The sequence below is a fragment of the Mobula hypostoma genome, chromosome 6, assembly GCF_963921235.1.
Source record: "Mobula hypostoma chromosome 6, sMobHyp1.1, whole genome shotgun sequence".
In the NCBI taxonomy this organism is placed as follows: domain Eukaryota; kingdom Metazoa; phylum Chordata; class Chondrichthyes; order Myliobatiformes; family Myliobatidae; genus Mobula; species Mobula hypostoma.
Window position 1 is genome coordinate 109,898,334 of NC_086102.1, and position 26,963 is coordinate 109,925,296.

The following is a 26,963-nucleotide window of genomic DNA, read 5'->3' on the forward strand; positions in this document are numbered from 1 at the left end:
CCTGCTAGTGTTTCCTTTCAATCAACTTTGGCTAGGTCTGCTCTCATTCCTGTGTAATTCCCTTTACTCCACTGTAATACTGATACATCTGATTTTAGCTTCTCTTTCTCAAATTGCAGGGTGAATTCTATCATGTTATTACCAGTGTCTCCTAAGTATTCCTTTACCTTAAGCTCCCTAATCAAATCTGGTTCATTACACAACACCCAATCCAAAATAGCTGATCCCTTAGTGGGCTCAACAAGCTGCTCTAAAAAGCTATCTCCTATGCACTCTACAAATTGCCTCTCTTGAAATCCAGCACCAACCTGATTTTCCGAATCCACCTGCATATTGAAATCCATGACGACAACCGTAATATTCCCTCATTTCCCACTGAAATTTATACCCCACATCCTGGTTACTGTTTAGAGGTACGTATATAACTCTCATCTGGGCCTTTTTACCCTTGCAGTTTCTTAAATCTACCCACAGGATTCCAATCTTCTAATATGAAATCAAATCCTCTTTCTAAGGATTTGATTTTTTTTACCAACAGAGCCACCCTAACCTCTTTGCCTATCTGCCTGTCCTTTCAAAACAATGTGTTAAGCTTCCAACTATGATTTTCTTTCAGCCATGACTTAGTGATGTCCAATACTGCCAGTCTCTAACTGCTCTACAAGATCATCTAGCTTATTCAGAATACTGCATGCATTCAAATATAACACGTTCAGTCCTGTATTTGCCACCCATGATTTTGCCTCCATGTTACACTTCAACTCATCTCACGGACTGCAATTTTGCCCCATCATCTGCCTGTCCTTCCTCACAAAAGTTTAAAGTTCAAAGTAAATTTATGTTCAAAGTAAATTTATTATCAAAGTCAAATAACCATATACAACCCCAAGATTCATTTTCTTTTGGGCACACTCAGTAAATCTAATAACCATAAGAGAAACAATGAAAGACCACACCCAAAAGGGTGGACAACCAGTGTGCAAAAGACAACAAGCTGTGCAAATACAAAAGAAAATGAAGAAATAATAATAAAATAATAAGCAATAAATGTAGAGAACATGAGATGAAGAGTCTTTGAAAGTGAGGACCTAGGTTGTGGGAACAGTTCATTGATGGGTCGTTCCCACAAGTGAAGTTGAGTGAAGTCTCACTATACACTGCATTGACTTGTATACCAATTGCCCCATCCTCAGCCCTATCACTCCAGTTCCTCTCTCATTCTTCTGAATTCCTGTCAGTATAGTCCTAGGCAACTCCAATTTTTGTTCATAGGCTAAACCCCACATCTCTGAAATCAATTTGGTGAACCTCCTCTGCACCGCCTCTAAAGTCAATATATCTTTCCTCAAGTAACAAGACCAGGCCAGAACAGTGCTCCAGGTGCGGCCTCACCAGTACCCTGCACAGTTCGTGTTCTTAAATTCAATCCCTCTAGCAATGAAGGCCAACATTCCATTTGCCTTCTTGATAACTTCTTGTACCTGCAGACCAATAGTTTGTGATTCATGCACAAGTCCCTCTGCATAACAGCATGCTATAATCTTTCACTATTTAAATAATCTGATTTTCTATTTTTTCTTCCAAAATGAATTGCCTCGCATTTACCAACATTGTACTCCATCTGCCAGAGTCTTGCCCACTCACCAAACCTATCGATATCCCTCTGCAGACTCTCTGCATCCTCTACACAATTTGTTTTTCCACTCCATTTACTGTCATCAGCAAACTTAGCAAACACAGTACCCTCTTCCAAATTGTCAATGTACATTGTGAGCAGTTGCATGCCCAGCATCAACCCCTTCACGGATTCCTCTCACTATTGTTTGCTAATCAGAGAAACATTCATTTATCTCAACTCTCTGCCTTCTATTGGTTAACCAAACCTTTACCCATGTTAATACATTACCCCAACTCCATGCATGCTTACCCTATAGGCATCTATGTAACTACTGGGCACTTTCTGGAAATTCAAGTATACAACATTCACCTTTTCCCTTCTATCCAACTCGCTCTTTACATCCTCAAGGAATCCACTATGCACAGCGAATTCTTTGTGGATATAATAAGTGCAGAATGTGACGAGAGTACACATAGATTAAGATGTTAACTGTCCTGTGCTGGCACCAGTGGGATCAGCAGTTGGTCTGCCACCTGTCTTCAGGAGAAAGAGAGATAAGGAAAACAATGGAGCAGCATTTGGAGATGTTAATGAAGGGACAGAAGGAGAGCTGTCAAGATCGGCTCCTCTTTGAACCCTGAACTATTTGACGTGATGGACAGGCGATACCCCAGCAGGGGGATAAAAAGGGACAGGTTCGCTAAGGCAAGACACACACGACACCCCGAGGTAACGAGACCCTGGAAGTGGTGCGTCTCTCACAAGTCGGGAGGTTTTGGAGGGCTGGTCGCGGGACCAAGCCATAGACGCACAGGGTGGAAAGGTACGATCGGCGGGAACCTGGTGTGTGTCCGTCCTTGCCTGGGTGCCAGGTTTCACCGCAGAGAAACGATTGTATCTGGAAACGGAGGGGTCACAGTAGGTGACCTCAGAAGGCATCACAAAGGGCTCGCCCGAAAGCTGACTGCAGAGAATATTGAAGGTCTGTATGGAAGCCGTTTGAATATTCATTCGTTTTTGCTCTCTCTCTCCTTCCCCCCACTGTCCATCGCCACGGCAGTGATTACTGTGAATTGAACTGAACTTTGCGTCACTTTGAAACTGGTCATTTACCCCTAGACGACGATAGAGCTTGATTGATCCTGTTATCCTAATTCTGTGTACATGTGTGTTTATCATTGCTGAACTGTTGCATTTATTATCCTTTTGAATAGAGTACTGTGTTGCTTGTTTCTTTAATAAAACTTTCTTAGTTCTAGTAATCCAGACTCCAACTGAGTGATCCATTTCTGCTGGTTTGGCAACCCAGTTACAGGGTACGTAACAAGAAATAAACAAGAACAAACATTCAACTTACCCATTCTGGCAGCAAGCTGGCCAATGAATCTTTAATAGGCAGGCGACTCTTCCATCAATAGACTGAGGTTTACCTGAAACATAAAATCCATTCAACAATGTCAAAACACACAGCAAGTCCCTTGGCCTCAGCACCAGTCTCATCACACTGTTCCCTGCAGCCATTTAACAAAGGCATCTGTCAGATCATCAGGTATTGAATGCCAAATGTGGATTCTCGTTCCCACTCAACATTGAAGGACTTGGGTGCTCTGACTTCCTGAAGAGGAAGTGAGACTTTCACATTTGGAGTTATTTATCACACGTACATCGAAACATATAGTGAAATGCATCGTTTGTATTGACAACCAACATAACATAGGGATGTGCTGGGGGCAGCCCACAAGTTTCACCACACATTCTGTCACTTACATTGCATGCCCACCATGCTTGGTAGAACAACACAGAACACAACAAGCAACAAAGCCACAACACAAGAAATTCTGCAGATGCTGGAAATCCAGAGAAACATTCACAAAATGCTGGAGGAACTCAGCAGGTCAGGTAGCATCTATGAAAATGAATAAACTGTTGTTTTGGGCAGAGACCCTTCACCAAGACTGGAAAGGAAGGGGGTAATGCCAGAATAAGAAGGGGGGGAAGGGAAGGGCGAAGGGGGGAAGGAGTACTAGCTGGGAGGTGATATGTGTAGCCAGGTGGGTGGGGAGAGGAGGAGAAGTAAGAAGATGAGAGGTGATAAATGGAAAAGGTAAAGGGCTAGAGAAGGAGAAATGTGATAGGAGAGGAGGGGGAACATAGGAGAAAGGGAAGGGGCACCAGAGGGAGTTGATAGGCAGGTGAGGAGAAGAGATAAGAGGGCCACAGTGGGGAATTGAAGAAGAGGGAAAGGGGATAATTACTAGAAGTTGGAGAAATCATTGTTCATGCCACCACGTTGGAGGCTGCCTAGACGGAATATAAGGTGCTACTCCTCCAACCTAAGAGTGACCTCATCATAGCAGAAGAGGAGGACATGGACTGACATCTCAGGATGGGAATGTGGATTGAATTAAAATGGTTAGCCTCCAGGAAATACTACTACTTGCAGTTGGAGCACAGGTACACGACAAAGCAATCCCCCAATCTACATTGGTTCTCTGCAATGTAGAGGAGGCTGCATCGGGAGCACCAGATACAGTAGATCATCCCAACAGACTCACAGGTGAAGTTTTGCCTCACCTGGAAGGACTGTTTGGGGCCCTGAATGGAAGTGAATGGATAGGTGTAGCACTTTTTCTACTTGTACAGAACAGCAAAACAAAGCACATTCCTCCCTCTGAATCTGCTTTGGCCATCAGGCTTCAACTTCCAACTCCTGATTGACCTTCAGGCCGCGACCACCACTACTGACTCCCGGACTAGCCGAAGAAGGGACACCAAACTCCAAGCTCAAACTTGTGATAAGCAGTACAGGTTTTCCCAACCAGATGAGGCACTTTCCAAAGGCACATTGTCTGAACCACTCACATTCAGATTCATTCATCAAATATACAACAAATCATACAGTGAAGAGTATTGTTTGAATTCTGCGGGTGGAACTACAATGGCACTCAACAGCATCTCCTTTGAGCTCAGCTGCAGAAACAGCTTAAGTTTTACCTTTAATGTCTCTCTTTTTTCCTTTTCAAAGTGGATGGGGTTCTGTTGGAGACCCTGACCTAGAGCTATAATCAAACTTCCATTCTTTGCGGTGAGGGGACCCGCTCCTGGGGCTCCTCGACCGGCCAATTTTCGATATTCCATGGACGCGGCCAAGAAGAGGTGCGCACCTTCAGGGTTCTGAAGCTTTGCGTCTCTCAGGACAAGCCGATTCTATGTTGGTGCCATTGACTGAAGAGTCGAGAGAGACAACCGAGCACTGGGAACAGCAAATCAGAAGTGGGGGACTCTGCACTCAGCAAATTGCGCACTCTCTCTCTTTTTCTCGTTGGTTGGGGAGAGCTTGTTGCCGATTCTTGAGTCAGGGAACTCCGGGCAAAAAAAAACAATATAGAGACTTTAACACCGTAAATCAGCAAGTTATTTGTCTTTGGTCTCCCCTTGCTGTGAAAGGGGACACCTCTCTGTCCCTTTATTAGGGAGAGAGAGTCTGTGGCATGTCGAATTGTTGGATGACTGAGCAGTTTTGTTGCTTGGCAGATCTTGGTCTTTATTGGGGGCTTTGCTGTTGCTTGTTTGGTGGGTGGAGGGTGCTTTTTTCGCGGAAATGAGTGGAGGTGTTGCTTTGCTGCTGCTTGTGCGCGAGACAGCGGTTATCGGGGGATTTGGAGTTCTAACATTTTTACTGTCACTCATTCTTTGGGGTACTTTTCTGTTTTGTGGATGTCTGTGAAGAACAGTAATTTGAGATTGTATACATTATCTGATATTAAATGGAACTATTGATCTATTGAACCTAACAATGCACTGGAGGCAGCCCACAAGTGTTGCCACATATTCTGACACCAACATAGTATGCCCAGCAAAAAAAAATGACAACAATAAAACAAAAACAGCAAAACAAGCCCCGTGCTCACCCTCCCACCCACTCACACACACAGACAGACCTCCAGCTCCAAAACAAGCCAGTCCTTGGCCCATGACTTCCAGACTCACAGGGGGTTACCGACCTGGGTGTGGGCTGTTGTCGGCCCTTGTGCATAACCTTCTGAAAAGGGCGTCAAAGGTTACAGGGCGATGGCAGAAAGATAGATTTGAGAGGGATAATAAATCAGCCATGAACGAATGGCAGAGCAGACTTGATGAGCTGAGTGGCCTAATTCATCTCAACTTATGCCTACATGAACCCCTGACCCAGGTCTTGCTGACCACGTCCTTAGCACCTGCTAACCAACCTTGGGCCTTGATTTCAGGACTTGTATGGGTCTCTGACCCCGGGACTTGCCAACCTTTGGTGGTGGGGTCACTGGCTCTTGTGACTCCCACCTACACCAATCTCTGACTCAGTTCTTGCTGACCTGGGGGAAATTACATCTCAATTTAACTCATGGGTACCTTGTATGGACAAGCACCTATTTAGATGGCCTCCACACAGATCATACTGTGCGTTGTGAAAGCTAGCCATTCAGTCCATGTGTGTGTCACCCCTCCATGCATCCACATGTGTGTGTACATGCTTGTATGAGAGCTGCCCTCAAATCAAGTCAGTCCCAGTTCAAGGTGAAAGTTTTGCTGAATGTAAGTGCCCCTCTGATAATCGGCTGCTCCCACAAGTAAATCTGGTACTGCTTACACATTCAGGATTTTGCCTTTGGAAGTGAAACGAATTTTAATTTGCAGAAGTTTCCGTTGAGCTAAAACCAGACATTGAGGCGTCACCAATTCCGCATTACATCAGTTTCAATCTCCATCGCTCCAGGAACTTTTGCCTGTGCTGCTAGCTACTGTAGAGATCAGAACAGGCTTTCTGAATTCACAAATTTCTACAGATGTACCATGGAGGGCATTTTAATAGTTGCATCACCATCTTGTATGGAGGGACCACTGCACAGGATTGGTAAAAGCAACAGAAAGTTGCAAGATCAGCCAGCTCCATCATGGGCACCAGCTTTGGCAGCATTGAGGACACCTTCAAAAGGTGATGCCTCAAAAAGGTGGCATCAATCATTAAAGACCCCTTATCATCCAAGACATGCCCTCTTCTCATTGCTAACATTGAGGTGGTGGTACGGGAGCCTGAAGCCACACACTCCAAGGTTTTACGAACGGTTTCTTCCGCTTTCCCATCAGGTTACTGAATGGACAATGAACTCATGAAATCTACCTCAGTATTTTTTTTTGGGGGCGGGGGATGGTCTCTTTTTTGCACTACTTATGTAATTTTTAAAATATAATCTTTATTATAATTTATAGTTTTTATAATTATTACGGATGGCAACGTACTTCTGCCACAAAACATCAAACATCACAACATATTAAACCTGATTCTGATTCCAAATGAATTTCTTCATCTGCAGTGATTTTTAAGTAACGTCAGTACAGAAAACAACCAAATATGCATGAACTGATATAAATAGATCAAGATAATTTATTGCCATTCTTCAGTACAGAGTGCAAAGAACCAATTGATTGTTATTCCAGATCTGATGCAGCATATAAAAAACACAATAAGCCAAATTAGCCCAAAACACACAATAAATATAAATATAAAAGCAATCCTATAAAATAATTTTCTAATCTGTAGTTTTCTTTTCTGAAGAATGAAGCTGTTATAATTTTGTAAGCACTAAGGTGACAGAAGGAATTCAACTTACAAAAGGGCACAGGATAAATAGTTGATTTGCAAGACTAAGGGGAAAGGTCATGCGATTGCTTTTAATTGGAGTCCTAGCAGTCAGCAAACAGAGAATGGTCTCCTGAGCAACTGTTCAAATACGAGGGGTGATTGATATGTTCGTAGCCTAAGGTAGAAGGAGATGACTTACACACATCAAAGTTGCTGGTGAACGCAGGCCAGGCAGCATCTCTAGGAAGAGGTGCAGTCGACATTTCAGGCCGAGACCCTTCGTCAGGACTAACTGAAGGAAGAGCTAGTAAGAGATTTGAAAGTGGGGGGGAGGGGGAGATCCAAAATGATAGGAGAAGACAGGAGGGGGAGGGATGGAGTCAAGAGCTGGGCAGGTGATTGGCAAAAGGGATATGAGAGGATCATGGGACAGGAGGCCTGGGGAGAAAGACAAGGGGGCGGGGGGAACCCAGAGGATGGGCAAGGGGTATAGTCAGAGGGACAGAGGGAGAAAAAGGAGAGTGAGAGAAAGAATGTGTGTATAAAAATAAATAATGCATGGGGTACGAGGGGAAGATGGGGCATTAGCGGAAGTTAGAGAAGTCAATGTTCATGCCATCAGGTTGGAGGCTACCCAGATGGAATATAAGGTGTTGTTCCTTCAACCTGAGTGTGGCTTCATCTTTACAGTAGAGGAGGCCGTGGATAGACATGTCAGAATGGGAATGGGATGTGGAATTAAAATGTGTGGCCATTGGGAGATCCTGCTTTCTCTGGCGGACAGAGCGTAGGTGTTCAGCAAAGCGGTCTCCCAGTCTGCGTCGGGTCTCGCCAATATATAGAAGGCCACATCGGGAGCACCAGACGCAGTATATCACCCCAGCCGACTCACAGGTGAAGTGTCGCCTCACCTGGAAGGACTGTCTGGGGCCCTGAATGGTGGTAAGGGAGGAAGTGTAAGGGCATGTGTAGCACTTGTTCCGCTTACACGGATAAGTGCCAGGAGGGAAATCAGTGGGGAGAGATGGGGGGGACGAATGGACAAGGGAGTCGTGTAGGGAGTGATCCCTGCGGAAAGCGAGGGGAGGGAAAGATGTGCTTAGTGGTGGGATCCCGTTGGAGGTGGCAGAAGTTACGGAGAATAATATGTTGGACCCGGAGGCTGGTGGGGTGGTAGGTGAGGACCAGGGGAACCCTATTCCTAGTGGGGTGGCGGGAGGATGGAGTGAGAGCAGATGTGCGTGAAATGGGGGAGATGCGTTTGAGAGCAGAGTTGATGGTGGAGGAAGGGAAGCCCCTTTCTTTAAAAAAGGAGGACATCTCCCTCGACCTGGAATGAAAAGCCTCATCCTGAGAGCAGATGCGGCGGAGACGGAGGAATTGCGAGAAGGGGATGGCATTTTTGCAAGAGACAAGGTGAGAAGAGGAATAGTCCAGATAGCTGTGAGAGTCAGTAGGCTTAAAGTAGACATCAGTGGATATGCTGTCTCCAGAGATAGAGACAGAAAGATCTAGAAAGGGGAGGGAGGTGTCAAAAATCGACCAGGTAAACTTGAGGGCAGGGTGAAAGTTACCAGGTAAACTTGAGGGCAGGGTGAAAGTTGTACAGCTCTCGTTACATGCACATGCAGGTCAACTCTTTGAGTTTTTCTGCAGAAAGTTTGAAGTTAAACTCATCTCCTTCTACTTTACGCCACGAACATCAATCACCCTGACAAGTTATTAACTTCAAACTTTCTGTATAATTACTCAAAGAGATGAAATGCATGTGCATGTGAAGAGAGCTGTATAACTCATCTCCTTCTACCTTAGGCCACGAACATATCAATCACCCCTGCTGTGGATACTTCCTGGAGGTCCAAGATCCGTATGCTCCATGACCGCTGGACTAAGATGTGTAAATGTAGGAGGGGACTATGTTGAAAAATAAATGTGCTAGGTTTTCTAAAATTGACTCCTTCTACCTTAGGCCATGAACTTATCAATCACTCCTCATAGATTCCAGCTAATTAAATGAGGAAGTCCCCTCAAAGAGAGCTTTGAAAATGTGGTCTACTCCATCTGAAATTAAATGAATCTTGAACTCAACAGGAACTGTCACATGTATTAAGTTAATTTAAGTTATAGTGTTAATGTCAGAAGTAGATCACAGAATGTTTACACCCCAAGACTTTGAATGGCACTACCATCACAAATCCCCTACTGTCAATATCTAGAGGTGGGGAGGGCTGAGTTACCATTGAAAAGAAACTGAACTAGATGGAGACAAGAAAATTTCCAAGTTACTGAATATCCCTTGAAGTATAGTTAAGTCAATCAGCAAGAAATGGAATTTATGGCACAGCTGTAAATCTGCCTAGAGCAAGCCATCCTGAAAAACTGAGAGACCAAGCACGAAGGGGGCTAGTGAGGGAGGCCACCAAAGAGACCTATGACAACTCTGGAGAGGTTACAAGCTCAGTGGCTGAGATGGGAGAGAGCTACAACCACTGTTGCCTGGGTGCTTCACCACTCGCAGCTAAAGACCTAAAGGGATATAAATCACCTGGATCAGATGAACTGCATTCTGAAGGAGGTAGCATTAGATATTGCGGAGGCATTAGCAATGAGCTTTCAAATATTATTGGACTCTGGCATGGTTCAACAGGACTGGAAAACTGCAAATGTCATTCCACTCTTGAAGAAAGGAAGAAGGCAGCACAAAGGAAATTATGGGCCAGTTAATCTGACCTCAGTGGTTGGGAAGATGTTGTAGTGAATTGTTAAGGATGAAGGTATGGAGTACTTGGTGACATAGGACAAGACAGGACAAAGTCAGCATGGGAAAATCTTGCCTGACTAACCTGATGGAATTCTTTGAGGAGATTACAAGTAGGATAGATAAAGGGGATGCAGTGGATGTTGTATATTTGGACTTTCAGAAGGCCTTTGACGAGATGCCACACATGAAGCCGCTTACCAAGTTCAGAGCCCATGATATTACAGGAAACTACTAAAGTGGTTAGAACATTGGTTGATTGGTAGAAGGCAGCAAGTGGGAATAAAAGGATCCTTGTCTGGTTGGCTGCCAGTGACTAGTGGTGTTCTGCAGGGGTCAGTATCGGGACCACTTCTTTTTATGCTGTATATCAATGATTTAGATGATGGAATAGATGGCTTTGTTGCTATGTTTGCAGATGATAAGAAAATTGGTGGAGGGGCAGGTAGTGTTGACCAAACAGGTAGGCTGAAGAAGGACTTAGACTGATTAGGAGAATAGGCAAGAAAGTTGCAAATGAAATACAATGTTGGAAAATGCATGGTCATGTACTTTTGTAGTAGAAATAAATGTGTAGACTATTTTCCAAACAGGGAGAACATCTAAAAATCTGAGATGCAAAGGGACTTGGGACTCCTTGTGCAGAACACCCTAAAGGTTAACTTGCAGATTGAGTTGGTGGTGAGGAAGGCAAATGCAATGTCAGCATTCATTTCAAGAGGTCTAGAATACGTGAGTAGGGATGTGATGCTGAGGCTTTCAAAATCTTTGGACTGTTGAAAGGCCTAGACAGAGTAGATGTGGAAAGGATGTTTCCCAAGATGGGGGAATCTAGGAACAGAGGGCACAGCCTCAGGACAGAGGGGCATCCATTTAAAACAGAGATGCGGAGAAATTTCTCTAGCCAGAGGGTGGTGAATTTGTGGATTTTTTTTTACCACACCCAGCTAGAGACCAGGTTGTTGGGTGTATTTAAGGGAGATATTGGCAGGTTCTTGATTGGACACGGCATCAAAGGATATGGGGAAAAAGCCGGGGAAATGGGGTTAAGGAGGGGGAAGAAGGGTTAGCCATAATTCAAAGGTGGAGCAGACTCAATGGGCCAAATGGCCTTAGTCTGCTCCTATGTCTTGTGGTCCTATGGTCTTCATGGGAAAATGGAAAAGAGAAAGCCACTGTTGAAAAAACTCATGAAATTCTCCTTTACTATAGCATTGGAGAGAGATAGGAACAGACAAGTTAGGGAAGTGTTTAATTGGTGTAAGGGGAAATATGAAGCTATCAGGCAGAAACTTGGAGGTATTAACTGAGAACAGATGTTCTCAGGGAAATGTACGGAAGAAATGTAGCAATTGTTCAGGGGATATAGGCGTTCTGCATAGGTATGTTCCAATGAGACAGGGAAAGGACGGTAGGGTACAGGAACCGTGGTGTACAAAGGCTATTGAAAATCTAGTCAAGAAGAAAAGAAAAACTTACGAAAGGTTCAAAACACTAGGTAATGATAGAGATCTAGAAGATTATAAGGCTAGCAGGAAGGAGATTAAGAATGAAATTAGGAGAGCCAGAAGAGGCCATGAGAAAACCTTGGCGGACAGGATTAAGGAAAACCCCAAGGCATTCTACAGGTATGTGAAGAGCAAGAGGATAAGACGTGAGAGGATAAGACCAATCAAGTATGACAGTGGAAAAGTGTGTATGGAACCAGTGGAGATAGCTGAGGTACTTAATGAGTACTTTGCTTCAGTATTCACTACAGAACAGGAATTTGGCAATTGTAGGGATGACTTACAGCGGATTAAAAAGCTTGAGCATATAGACATTAAGAAAGAGGATGTTCTGAAGCTTTTGGAAAGCATCAAGTTGGATAAGTCTCCGGGACCAGATGAGATGTACCCCAGGCTACTGTGGGAGGTGAAGGAGGAGATTGCTGAGCCTCTGGCAATGATCTTTGCATCATCAGTGGGGATGGAGGAGGTTCCGGAGGATGGGAGGGTTGCAGATATTGTTCCCTTATTCAAGAAAGGGAGTAGAGATAGCCCAGGAAATTATAGACCAGTGAGTCTTACTTCGGTGGTTGTTAAGTTGATGGAAAAGATCCTGAGAAGCAGGTTTTATGAACATTTGGAGGGGCATAATATGATTAGGAATAGTCAGCATGGCTTCGTCAAAGGCAGGTCGTGCCTTACGAGCCTGATTGAATTTTTTTTGAGGATGTGACTAAACACATTGATGAAGGTAGAGCAATAGATGTAGTGTATATCGATTTAAGCAAGGCATTTGATAAGATACCCCATGCAAGGCTTATTGAGAAAGTAAGGAGGCATGGGATCCAAGGGGACCATGCGTCATGGATCCAGAATTGGCTTGCTCACAGAAGGCAAAGAGTGGTTGTAGATGGGTCATAGTCAGCATGGAGGTTGGTGACCAGTGGTGTGCCTCAGGGATCTGTTCTGAGACCCCTTCTCTTTGTGATTTTTATAAATGCCCTGCATGAGAAAGTGGGGGGATGGGTTAGTAAATTTGCTGATGACACAAAGGTTGGGGGTGTTGTGGATAGTGTGGAGGGCTGTTAGAGGTTACAGCGGGACATTGATAGGATGCAAAACTGGGCTGAGAAGTGGCAGACGGAGTTCAACCCAGATAAATGTGAGATGATTTATTTTGGTTGGTCAAATATGATGGCAGAATATAGTATTAATTGTAAGACTCTTGGCAGTGTGGAGGATCAGAGGGATCTTGGTGTCCGAGTCCATAGGATTCTCAAAGCCACTGCGCAGGTTGATTCTGTGGTTAAGAAGGCATACGGTCTATTGGCCTTCATCAATCGTAGGACTGAGTTCAAGAGCCGAGAGGTACTGTTACAGTTTTATAGTACCCTGGTCAGACCCCACTTGGAGTACTGTGCTCATTTCTGGTCACCGCATTACAGGAAGGATGTGGAAACTATAGAAAGGGTGCAGAGGAGATTTATAAGGATGTTGCCTGGATTGGGGAGCATTCCTTATGAGAATAGGTTGAGTGAACTCGGTCTTTTCTCCTTGGAGTGGTGGAGGATGAGAGGTGACCTGATAGAGGTATGTAAGATGATGAGAGGCATCAATCGTGTGGATAGTCAGAGGCTTTTTCTCAGGACTGAAATGGCTAATATGAGAGGGCACAGTTTTAAAGTGCTTGGAAATATGTACAGAGGAGATGTCAGGGGTAAGTTTTTTTATGCCGAGAACGGTGAATGCATGGAATGGGCTGCCGGCAATGGTGGTGGAGGCGGATACGATAGGGTCTTTTAAGAGACTCCTGGATAGGTACAGGGAGCTTAGAAAAATAGAGGGCTAATTTTTAACTAAGTACATGTTCGGCCGAAGGGCCTGTACTGTGCTGTAGGTTTTCTATGTTTTCTATGATTCTATGAAATCTCAGCTAGAGTTTGCTAGAAGGCATGTGGGAGACTCTGAAGGCAGCTGGAAGAAGGTTCTACGGCCTGATGAAACCAAAATTGAGCTTTTTGGCCATCAGACTAAACACTATGTTTGGCATAAGCCAAACATGGTGCACCATGATCTCCCCCCATCTGTTTTGGCTCCATAGATGAATTACTATTCTGCTCTTCCAGAAGGCTAATTTTGTCCCTTACAATCCTTTTGCTCTTAACATATCTGTAGAATCCTTTAGGATTCTCCTGCATCTTATCTGCTAGAGCAATTTCATGCCTTCTTTTAGCCTTCCTGATTTTTTCCTTAACTGTTCTCTTGCATTTCTTGTATTCCATAAGCATATCATTTGTTCCTGTTTTCCTACAACTAATGTGCACCTCCTTTTTTTCTCTTAACCAGTGCTCATTATCTCTTGGAAACCAAGGTTCCCTACACTTGTTATCTCTACCTTTTATTCTGACAGGCTCATACAAGCTTTGTGCTCTCAAAATTTCTCTTTTGAAGGTCTCCCACTTTCTAAGTACACCTTTGCCAGATAACAACCTGTCCCAATTCACACTTGCCAGATCATTTCTGATACCATCAAAATTGGTCTTTCTCCAACTCAGAAACTCAAACTGTGGATCAGACTTAATTTTTGTATATTTACTTTGAAACTAATGGCATTGTAGTCATTGGATGTAAAGTGTTCCCCTACAGAAGCTTCTGTCACCTGTCCTGTCTCATTCCCTAATAGCAGATCCGGTATCGCATGCTTTATTGTTGGGATTTCTACGTTTGGAGGAAATTTCCTGAACACATTTGATAAACTCTACCCCATTTAGTTCTTTTAGAGAATGGGATTCCAGTCAATATATGGAAGGTTAAAATCACCTACCATAACAACCTTATGTTTCTTGCAACAGTCTGCAATCTCTTTACAAATTCGTTGCTCGAAATCACTAGGACTGCTGGGTGGTCTGTAATATAGCCCCATTACCTTTCTTATTTCTCATTTCCATTCATAACAAATCACAAGAGAAGTTCTCCAGTCTGTCTTGATAGAGAACTGACGTGACATTTTTCCTGACTAGTAACGCCACCCTTCCTCCTTTAATTTCTCCCACTCTGTCAAGCCTAAAACAATGGAAACCTGGAATATTGAGCTGCCAGTCCTGCACCTCCTGCAACCATGTCTCACTGATGGATACAACATCATAATTCCAGGTGTTGATCCATGCCCTGAGCTCATCCACCTTTCCTATGATACTTCTTGCATTGAAATATACGCTGTTGAAGACAGTAGTCGCACCATGCTCAACCTTTTGATTCCTGACTTTGTCTCAGGTCTTACCAGCATCTACCTCCATAACCTTTCACTAACTGTTCTGGCACTCTGGTTCCTATCCCCCCACAGCTCTAGTTTAAACCCCACCATGCAGAACTAACCACGATGGATCCAGTGAGGAACCATTGGTAGCTTCGTGACCCACATGCTTTCATGAAGCAAGCATAGCATGGAGACAAAGGTATTGATGTCATTTGGAATAAGCATTAAAATGATGATAAACTAGTCTAATTTGACTCATCAAATATTTTCTTTACAGCCCAGTATTGCACATATCACTAATTATGAAATATTATTGAATATAAATATGAAAATATATACTGAGTATCTTCAGTGAATTAGTGACCTAATTATTGTCAAAGAAGTTTAACTTTAAATTCATTTTGGGAAATTTAATTTGGACAGAACCGGGGCATAATCATTACTGAATACAGATGACGGATGCTGCTTCCTTGTGACAGCGCTCCTTGCAGGTGTGCTCAGTGGTGTGGAGAGATTTACCCATGATGGATTGGGCCGATTCCACCACTTTCTGTACACTATTCCATTCCTGGGTATTGGCGTTTACATACCAATGCAACTGTCAGGGTGCTCTCCACTGTGCATCTATAAAAGTCTGTGAGTTTGAATACAGACTCAATACCCCCAGCAACAATTGATGATGTCCGTCAGCTTTCCTAATCACTGTTCAGTGACAGATATATGTATACTAATCAGTGCTGTGAACTAACATTATAGCATCAGTTCTTCATCCACAGTAGTGTAGCTCAGTATAATACAGAAGGTCCTATCCCTACAAGTATTTCACTGGACATATACTCACTAGTGTTAAAGCTTTGTATCCACCAAACCTTATCAATGCTGTAACAAAGTATTTCAAAGCGACAGACCAGCATTCTCATGTGTTGTGTTGTTATACAGAACTTTAAATTAGAGTTGTAGGGAGATTAGATTAGATTAGATTATGAGGACATACAGTCCTCTTTTATTGTCATTTAGTAATGCATGCATTAAGAAATGATACAATGTTTTTCCAGAATGATATCACAGAAACACATGACAAACCCACTTAAAAACTAACAAAAATCATGTAATTATAACATATAGTTACAACAGTGCAAAGCAATACCGTAATTTGCTAAGAACAGACCATGGCACGGTAAAAGTCTCAAAGTCTCTCAAAAGTCCCATCATCTCACACAGACGGTGAACCTCCAGCGCCGCCAACTTGCTGATGCAGCATCCTGGAAGCATCCGACCACAGTCTGGCTCTGAGTCCGTCCGAAAACTCCGAGCCTCCCACCAGCTCTCCAACACCGAGCACCATCTCTGCCGAGTGCTTCGACCCCGGCCCCGGCAACAGGCAATAGGCAAAGCCGAGGATTTAGGGCCTTCCCCCCCAGAGATTCTTGATCACACAGTAGCAGCGGCAGCAAAGCGGGCATTTCAGAAGTTTCTCCAGGTGTTCCTCCGTGCTTCTCACGGCTGTCTCCATCAAATCCGGATTGTGCACGGCCCCCTAGATAACACATACGATATTCATTTGGAACAGCCGCGCGCGCTGCGTCGCGCTGCCATCTCCTCCTCCTCATCTTCTCTCCTTGAGATGGGAACCAGAGTGCAAGCACAGACAGTTGTGAGACAGGTGTTGTTACGACCTCAGACAAACCTCAAGAATCAAAACTTTGAGCATGCTGCAATTAATGCCCTGAGCTGTGTATATTTCAAAGTAAGAAGTACTGTCGGAAAGGTAGGTGAGCTCAGGACATGGATCAACACATGGAATTATTATATTGTAGCCATTAGTGACACTTGTTTGCAGGAACAGCAGGACTGGTAGCTTGATATTCCAGGATCCTGTTGTTTTAGACACAATAAAGCAGGAGGGATTAAGGGGGGAAGAACATAAGAAGATAAGAAATAGGAGCAGGAGTAGGCCATCTGGCCCTGTCCAGCCTGTCCCACCATTCAATAAGATCATGGCTGATCCGACCATGGACTCATCTCCACCTACCTGACTTTTCCCCATAACCCTTAATTCCCTTACTATGCAAAGATCTATCAAACCTTGCCTTAAATATATTTACTGAGGTAGCTTCCACTGCTTCATTGGGCAGAGAATTCCAGATTCACCACTCTTTGGGAAAAGCAGTTCCTCCTCAGAATCAGAATTAGGTTTATTATCACCGGCATGTGACGTGAAATTTGTTAACTTAGCAGCAGCAGTTCAATGCAATACATAATATAGAAGAAAAACAACAAAATAGTAATAAATAAATCAATTACAGTATACATATATTGAATAGATTAAAAATCATGCAAAAAGCAGAAGTAATATATATTTTAAAAAGTGAGGTAGCGCCCAGGGGTTCAATGTCCATATAGAAATCTGATGGCAGAGGGGAAGAAGCTGTTCCTGAATTGCTGAGTGTGTGCCTTCAGGTTTCTGTATCACCTACCTGATGGTAACAGTGAGAAAAGGGCATGTTCTGGGTGCTGGAGGTCCTTAATAACGGATGCTACCTTTCTGAGACACCGCTCCTTGAAGATGTCCTGGGTACTTTGTAGGCTAGTGCCCAAGATGGAGCCAATTAAATTTACAACCCTGTGCAATAGCCCCACCCCACCCCACCCCACCCCCATACCAGACAGTGATGCAGCCTGTCAGAATGCTCTCCACAGACATCTATAGAAGTTTTTAAGTGTATTTGCTGACATACCAAATCTCTTCAAACTTCTAATAAAGTATAGTTGCTGTCTTGCCTTCTTTATAACTGCATCAATATGTTGGGACCAGATTAGATCCTCAGAGATCTTGACACCCAGGAACTTGAAACTGCTCACTCTCTCCACTTCTAATCCCTCTATGAGGATTGGTATGTGTTCCTTCATCGTGCCCTTCCGGAAGTCCACAATCAGCTCTTTCATCTTACTGACGTTGAGTGCCAGGTTGTTGCTGCGACACCACTCCACTAGTTGGCATATCTCACTCCTGTGTGCCCTCTCGTCACCACCTGAGATTCTATCAACAATGGTTGTATCGTCAGCAAATTTATAGATGGTATTTGAGCTATGCCTAGCCACACAGTCATTGGTATATACAGAGTAGTGCAGTGGGCTAAGCACACACCCCTGAAGTACACCAGTGTTGATCGTCAGCGAGGAGGAGAAGCTATCACCAATCTGCAAAGATGGTGGTCTTCCGGTTTGGAAGTCGAGGCTCCAATTACAGAGGGAGGTACAGAGGCCAGGTTCTGCAACTTCTCAATCAGGATTGTGGGAATGATGGTATTAAATGCTGAGCTGTCGATGAACAGCATCCTGACATAGGTGTTTGTGTTGTCCAGGTGGTCTAAAGCCATGTGAAGAGCCATTGAGATTACATCTGCCGTTGACCTATTGTGACGATAGGCAAATTGCAGTGGGTCCAGGTCTTTTCAGAGGCAGGAGCTCAGTCTAGTCATGACCAACCTCTCAAAGCATTTCATCACTGTAGATGTGAGTGCTACCGGGCGATAGTCATTAAGGCAGCTCAGATTATTATTCTTAGGCACTGGTATAATTGTTGTCTTTTTGAAGTAAGTGGGAACTTCCGTCCTTATCTCTGTCCTAAATTTACTTCCATGAAACCTTGAGGCTACGTTCCCTAGTTCTAGTCTCACCTATCTTCCTGCCCCTTTCATAATTTTATACGTTTCTATAAGATCTCCTCTCATTCTTCTGAATTCCAGTGAGTACAGTCCCAGGTGACTCAATCTCTCATCAGAGTCTGACCTCCTGATCTCTGGAATCAATCTGGTGATTCTCCTCTGTGCCACCTCCAAAGCTAGTATATCCTTCCTCAAGTAAGTAGACCAGAACTGCACGTAGTACTCCAGGTGCCTCACTATTTCTTCTTTAATGATAGCTTTAAGCTTTTTCCCAACTACAGATGTTAAACTAACTGGCCTATAGTTACCTGCCTTTTGAACATTGGTGTGACATTACCCATCTTCTAATCTGCCAGGACCTGCCCAGAGAATTTTAGTAAATTATCAAAGTCTCTACTATAATCTCTACCATTTCTTTCAATACTCTGGGATGCATTCCATCAGGATCAGGGGACTTGTTTATCTTTAGGCCCACAAGTTTGCTCAACACTGCCTCTTAAATCATAGCTATTGTAGCAAAGTTCTCACCTCCCATCATATCCATATCATCTCTCTTCAGCGTGATAGATGAGGGACCTATGTTCACTTTAGCCACCCTTTTCTGTTTTATATAATTATAAAAATTTTTACTATCCATTTTTATATTTTATGCTATTTTATCATAATCTATCGTCCTTTTCTTTTTTGCTCACTTACTGGTTCTTCATTGCTTTTTAAAGTTTTCCCAATTTTCCAATTTCCCATGACCTTTGGTGACTTCATACTCACAAGCTTTTAGTTTGATTTCTTTTTTTATTTCCTGAATTATCCAAGGCTGGATCTCCTCACCCTTACTGTCCCTGCTTTTAACTGGAATATACTTCAGTTGAGCACTGTGAAAAATCTCTTTGAAAGTCTTCCACTGTCCCTCAACTATCCCACTATATAGCCTGTGTTCCCAGTCTACCCTATCTAACTCCTCCCTCATCCCATTGTAGTCTTCCTTGTTTAGGCATAATACACTGGTTTTAGATTGAACTATTGCATTTTCCATTTGTATGAGAAACTCAATCATACTATGATCACTCTTTCTAAGAGGATCCCTAGCTACAAGATTGCTAATTTTACCTGTCTCATTGCACAGGACCAGATCCAAGATGGTAGGTTCACTAACATGCTGTTCAAGATAGCTATCACATATGCATTCTATGAAGTCCTCCTTAAGAATGCCTTGACCAACTTGATTCACCCAATCTACGTGCAAGTTAAAGTCCCCACAATAAATGCGGCTCCATTCTTACATGCCTATGATATTTCTTGGTTTATTGCCTGTTCCACTGTGATGTTATTATTTGGTGGCTGATAGATATCTCCCACCAGTGATATTTTTCCCTTAACTATTCCTAACCTCTACGTAGATGGATTCAACAGTCTGCTCCTTAAATATTACATCGTCTCTCACTACTACCCTGATCTCATCCTTAATGAAGAGCACTACCCCCACCTCCCTTCCCTTCCTGCTCATCCTTCCGTATTACCTAATATCCCTGGATATTTAATTCCCAATCCTCTCCACCCTGAAGCCAGGCATGGTGTTACCTGCCAGGGAAAATGTCACGGCAGTGCTCAGTCTGGACAAACTGGAGAACTTTTCTAGTGGGGCTTTATGGGTGGAACTGAGAAATAAGAAAGGTATGACCACTTGAATGGGGCTATATTACATTTGTTCCCAGAGGAACAAATGTCCAGAGAGATTGCAGACTGTTGCAAGAAACATAAGGTTGTTCTGTTACGTGATTTTATCTTTCCATTTATTAACTGACACTCCCATACTGTAAAATAACTAGATGGGATAGACTTTGTCAAATGTGTTCAGGAAAGTTTTCTCAATGTATTGTCCCAACAAAAGAGTGTGCAATACTTTATCTGCCATTAAGGAATGAAACAGGGCAGGTGACAGAAGTTTGTGTAGGCTAATATTTTGCATCTAGTGATCACAATGTCATTAGTTTCAAAGTAAATATGCAAAAAGATAGGTCTAGTCTGCGGTTGAGATTCTAAATTGGAGAAAGGCCAATTCTGATGGTATTACAAAGGATCTGGCAAGTGGGAGGTCTTCAAAAAAGAAATTTTGAGAGTACAAAGCTTGTATGAGCCTATCAGAATAAAAGATAAAGATAACAAGTGTAGGGAACCTTGGTTTTCAAGAGATATTCAGGCCCTCGTTAAGAAAAAGGAGGTATACAGTATACCAGGTATAGGCAGGTAGGATCAAAAGAGGTAGTTATGGAGAATAATAAATGGAAGAGCACACTTAAGAAATAAACCAGGAGGGCTAAAAGAAAGTATGAGGTTGCCATATCAAACAAGCTGAAGGAGAATCCCAAGGGATTCGACATATATGTTAAGAGCAACAGGATTGCAATGAACAAAATTGGTCCTCCGGAAGATCAGAATGGTAATCCAAGCGTGAAGCCAAAGGAGATGGCAGAGATCTTAAAAGCATTTTTTGCATCTGTGTTTACTCAGAAGGTGGACACAGGCTCTATAGAAGTAAAGCAAAACAGTTAAAACTTCATGAATTCCATACAGCTTACAGAGGAAGAGGTGTTTACTGTCCTGAGGCAAACTCGGGTGGATAAATTCGAGGGCCTGACAAGGTGTTCCCTTGGACCCTACAAGATGCAAGTGTAGAAATTCTTGGGGCCCTGGCAGTGATGTTTAAATCATCCTTAGTGACAGGTGATAGCCAATGTTGTTTCACTGTTTAAGAAAGGCTGTAAAAATAAAACAGTGAGCCTAACGTCGGTAGTGGGAAAGTTATCGGAAGGTATTCTAAAAGACCAGATATATTAGTATTTGGATAGACATGGACTGTAAAGATAGACAACATAGCTTTGTGCACTGGTAGGTCGTGTCTGACCAAACTTATATAGGTTTTTAAGGAAGTTACCAGGAAAGTTAATGAAGGCAAGGCAGCGGATGTTGTCTACATGGCAAGGCATTTGACAAGGCCCCGCATGGTGGTTGGTCAAGAAGGCTCAGTCACTCAGCATTCAAAATGAGGTAGTAAATTGAATCACACACCACACTTTCAAAATTCAGGTGAAGGGTCTCAACCTGAAACATCGACTGTTTACTCTTTTCCATAGATGCTGTCTGGCCTGCTGAATTCCTCCAGCATTTTGTGTGCGTTGCTTGGGTTTCCAGCATCTGCACACATCCTCTTGCTTGAAATTGGATTACACATTGGTTTTGTGGGAAAAGCCATAAAGTGGTAGTAGAGTGTTGACTCCCTTTCTGAAGGACTGTGACTAGTGGCGTGCTGCAGGGCTCGGTGCTCGATCTGTTGTTGTTTGTCATCTCTATCAATGATCTGAATGATAATGTGGTTAACTGGATAACGATAATATGGATGACACCAGGATTGGGGATGACAACAAGGAACACTATCATGGCTTGAGCAGGATCTGGAACATCTGGAAAAATGGCAGATGGAATTTAATGCAGCCAAGTGCGAGGTTTTGCACTTCAGTTGGACCAAACAGCGTAGGTCTTACATGGTGAAAAGTCGGGCACTTTGGAGTGTGGTAGAACAAAGGGATCTGGGAATACAGGTAAATAATTCGTTGAAAGTGTTGTCACAGATGGATAGGGTCAGAAAGAAAGCTTTTGGTACATTGGCCTTCATAAATTACAGTATTGAGTACAGGGGATAGGATGTTATGTTGAAGCTGTACAAGATGTTGTTCAGGGTTAACTTGGAATATTGTGTGCAGTTTTGGTAAAAGAGTACAAAGAAAATTTGCAAGGATGTTGCCAAGTCTGGAGGACCTAAGTTATATGGAAAGATTGAATAGGTTAGAACTTTATTCCTTGGAACATAGAAGATTAAGAGGAGATTTGATAGAGGTATACAAAATTACGTGTGGTATAGATAGGGTAAATGCGAACAGGTTTTTTTCCATTAGGGTTGGGTGGGACTACAACTAGAGGTCATGGGTTAAGGGTGAAAGGTGAAATGAGGGGAAACTTCTTCACTCAGAGGGCCGTGAGACTGTGGAATGAACTGTCTGTGCAAGTGATGAACGTGAGCTCAATTTCGATATTTGAGAAGTTTACGGTCCCAGTAAAGGTCAATGGGTGTAGGCAGCTTAAGTGGCTCAGCATGGACTAAATGGACTGAAGGGCTTGTTTATGTGCTGTACATTTCTATGACTCTATGAGAAGCACAACCTTTACAACCAGTCCTGTACCCAATACTACACAGTGATAAACTTGTTTCCAGTAGTAATATAAAATGTACAACGAAGCAATGAAGCTCTGATCTCCAGTAGTGTACCAGTGGTGTACAGTGACAGGCCTGTCCTCGTCTCGATAGAGAAGTGTGAGACAGTGACAGATCTCTGTTATGATACTGTGCGATCACTCAAGTCAAGTATGATGCCTCCTCAGTTAATGTTTATTGGTGGGTCCTTAGGTGGCTGTAGAGGCTGATCTGGGATCCTCATAATCCAGAATGTTAGGACCAATTGCTTTAATTGGCCAAGTCATTGGGTATATTTAAGGCAGAGGTTGATAGATTCTTGATTGGTCAGGGCATGAAGGGATACGGGGAGATGGCAGGAGATTGCGGTTGAGAGGGAAATGGATCAGCCATGATGAAATGATGGAATAGACTCAATGGGCTAATTCTGTTCCTGTATCTTTTGGTCTTATGCAGATTGCCTGTGTGTGACTTTATTTAACATTGAAGGCTTTAACATGGGCAGCAACCACACGGTCCTTGACAGATCAGGGTCAGGGTCCAGTGACATAGAATGTAAGATTCCCTGCTGCAGCCTTCCTCCACTTTCACTGCCATTATGATGTGTCATCATCTTCCACCAGCTCCAGCGTTGACATCTTGGTTGGATCATTCTTAGTCTGGAACTTCCACCTTGACCTTACTGCCATGGGTGACCCTACCAGGAGCTAAGCGCATCACTCTCAGAATGTCAGGAACTCACGAGCTTCTCCACCACAGTAAGGTGACAGTCCTTGGAGAAGTAGTTCAAGTTTATTGTCACCTGACTGTACATATATACACCCAAACAAAACAATGCTCCACCAGACCTTGGTGCAACCACAAAACATATATCACTCACAGCACAAGTAAACAGCAAACAGCTCGCTGTCCTAGTGACGAGACCTCAGTGGTGGCAGGGCATTCATTAGTCTCATAGTCTGAGGGAAGAAGCTGTTACCCAGTCTAGCAGTCCTAGTCCTGATGCTCCTGTACCTCCTTCTCAATGGTAGTAGGTGAAAGAGATCGTGAGATGGGAGGTAGGGATCCTCAACAATGCTTCGGGATCTTTGTCTACAATACCTCTAATCATCTTATACACCTCTATCAAGTCATCTCTCATCTTCCTTTGCTCCTGAGAGATAAGCCCTACCTCACTCACCTAAACGTGCTCTCTAATCCAGTCAGCATCCTCTGCACCCTCTGCTTCCATATCTTCCCTATAATGAGATGATCAGAACTGAACACAATATAATGCTGGAAGAACTCAGCAGGTTGGGCAGCATGTGATCTTTGGTTACATTATAAATACTTTGCTATTATGCTGATAGGGACAGGTCTATCGTGTAACAAATGGGTGGAGCATTGATAAAGAAGATTGGCTTTATTTGTCACATGCACTTTAGAGCATACTGAGAAATGAACCTTGCATCAACGAACAATATGGTCGGAAGGTACACTGGGGGCAACCCACAAGTGTCACCAATATAGCATGCCTACAACTCTATAACCCTAGCTCACGTCTTTTTGGAAATGTGGCGACAAACCCACAGGGCAACATACAAATTTCTCACAGATAGCAGTGGAAATTGAACTCTAATTAGTGATTGCTGGCACTGTAAAATGTTGTGCTAACTGCTGCACTACCACACTGCCCTTTTAGGTTTTTGTCACTAACGTAGACCACCATTTCTCGCACTTCACGCTCACCAATCTCTCCAAGGATGCTTTGCAGCTGAGCTCTGACATCCTTTACCCTAGCACCAGGAAAATATCATACCACCCCTCACTACTCTTCATAAACTGTCCAGCCATCAGAATCAGGTTTATTATCACTGACAAATGTTGTGAAATGTGTTGCTTTACAGCAGTGGTACAGATGCATACATAAAAAATATTAAAAGTTACAATAAGGATAAGAGGGAGGTGAGGAGATGAAGAGCCGCACTTGGAATAAGTGAGCAAAGTTGGACCCCTTATCTGAGAAAGGATGTGCTGGTATCGGAGAGGGTCCGGAGGAGGTTCACGAAAATAATCCCAAGAATTAAAGGGATAACACGCATCTCTGTGGTGCAGCTGTGCTGATGGAGATTGTGGAGAAGATGTTTTTGCCATCTGAATTGTCTGCGGTCTGCAAGTGAGGAAATCCATGATCCAATTGCACAAGGGGGTATTGAGGCCCAAGCCTTGGAGCTTACTGAGTAGTTTTGAGGGGAAGATGGTATTAAATACTGAGCTGTTATCGATAAAGGGCATCCTGATGTGTGCACCTTTGCTGCCCAGATGTTCCAGGGTTGTGTGAAGAGCCAATGTGATGGCATCTGCTGTGGACCTTGCTTCAAATTGAAGCAGATTCACGTCACCACTCAGACAGGAGCTGATATGTTTCAGCACCAGCTCTCAAAACTTTTCATCACTGTGGATGCAAGTGCCACAATGTGATGGTCGTTGAGGCAGGTTACCATGCTTTTCTTGGGCACCAGTACGATTGAAGCCTGCTTGAAGCAGGTGGGTACCACACACTGCTGGAGTGAGCAGTTGAAGATATTCGTGAGCACACCAGCCAGCTGGTCAGCACAGGTCTTCAGTACTCAGCCAAGTACTCCGTCTGGATTCTTTCCTTGGATTCACTCTCTTGAAGGTAGACTGCAAGTCACCTTCAGATCCTGAGACTAAAGGATCATCAGGGGACATGGGGCTGCACGATGGTTCTTCCCTGCTCTGGTGGTCAAAGCAAGCATAGAAGGCATTGAGCTCATCTGGAAGTGAAGCTCTGCTCTCCCCCATGTCACTAGATTTGCCTTTATAGGACGTTACAGCATTCAACTCGTTGATGGGATTAATTCCAATTAGAATGATGGTTAGCAAAGATATTATGAGCCAAAGGGCCCTTTCCTGTGCTGTACTGTTTTATCCACTAACCTATATTCAACAGGATTAGTTAGAGACACGTTTACCCATCTGCCAAACGTTAGACCTGTATCTATCAGTACAATAAAAAAAAGTATTTATAATGTAGCCAGACACCAGATTTCTCAAGAGCTGTAATGTCTTCTAACACTACTGCACCAGTGTTATACAGTGAGAGACTTCTTCCCATCATAAAAAAAGTGTAGAGCAATAGACCAGACCTCTCCAATAACCATAATAACCAGGAATGAAATAGGGAAGTAGGGAAGAAGGGAAAAGTCAGTACAATATAAAACACAGAAAGCGAAATATTCAGCGACATTTCAGAGACCAAATCAGCATTACATGCTGTTAGCCAACAGAGACATAGAAGTACCATTCAACGAGGTAGCTGTGATGAAAATCAGACCTGTTCCCAATAGTACATTATACCAGTAGAATACAGCAAACACGTCTCTATCAGTACTGTACCCCAGTGTTATACAGCGACAGATCCCTCCCCACCCCTACAGTACCCCAGAGTCACATCAGTGACAGATCTGTCCTCAATGGTACTGTACCCTGAGGTAATACAGTGACATACCCGGGCCCACTGGTACCACACCCTGGTGTTATACAGTGACATACCCATTCCCACTGTTACTGTATCCCCATGTTATACAATGACATACCCATCCCTGCTGGCATTCTACCCCAGTGTTATACAGTGACATACCACCACCACCCCCAACCCACCCACTGGTACTGTGCCTCAGTGTTATACAGTGACATACCTGTTCCCACTGGTACAGTACCCTGGTGGTGTACAGTGACATATCTGGGCCTACTGGTACTGTACCCTGGTGTTATACAGTGACATACCTGTCCCTACTGATACTGTACACTGGTATTATACAGTGACAGACCCATCCCCACTGGTATTGTGCCCCAGTATTATACTCTGACAGACCCATCCACAACGGTACTGTATTCCAGAGTAGCTTGTACCCCAGTGTTATACAGTGAGAGACCTGTACCAACTGGGATGGTATCTCAGTGTTACACATCAACAGACCTGCCCCCACCAGTACCAAAGACTCACAGTAACAGAACAGTGACAGAACAGCCCCCACCGTTGCCAAACACTCACATTATACAGTGAGAGATCAGTCCCCAACGGTACCAAACACTCACATTACTCAGTGACAGACCTGTCCCTACCAGTACTGTACCCTGGATTTATACAGAGACGCACCCATCCCTACCGGTACCAAACACTCGCATTATACAGTATACCTATCCCACAAGTACTGTACCCCTATATCATTCATGATAGACCCATCTCCACCAGTACCGTAGCCCACTGTTATACACTGACAGACATGTCCTCACCAGTATTGTAC

General features: G+C 43.6%; 1 protein-coding gene across 2 annotated transcripts in view; it reads right to left on the reverse strand.

Annotated features, from left to right (window-relative positions):
• The window catches only part of map3k2 (mitogen-activated protein kinase kinase kinase 2), an 81,540-nt gene that overhangs the window by 42,184 nt on the left and 12,393 nt on the right, over positions 1-26,963 (reverse strand). For both annotated transcript variants that reach the window (XM_063051441.1, XM_063051440.1), the window contains exon 2: positions 2,976-3,048. Coding sequence is in view for 1 of the 2 variants with exons in the window: in XM_063051440.1 (XP_062907510.1) it covers positions 2,976-2,979 (4 nt within the window). In the remaining variant the exon portion in view is untranslated. The remainder of the gene's footprint in view (positions 1-2,975; positions 3,049-26,963) is intronic.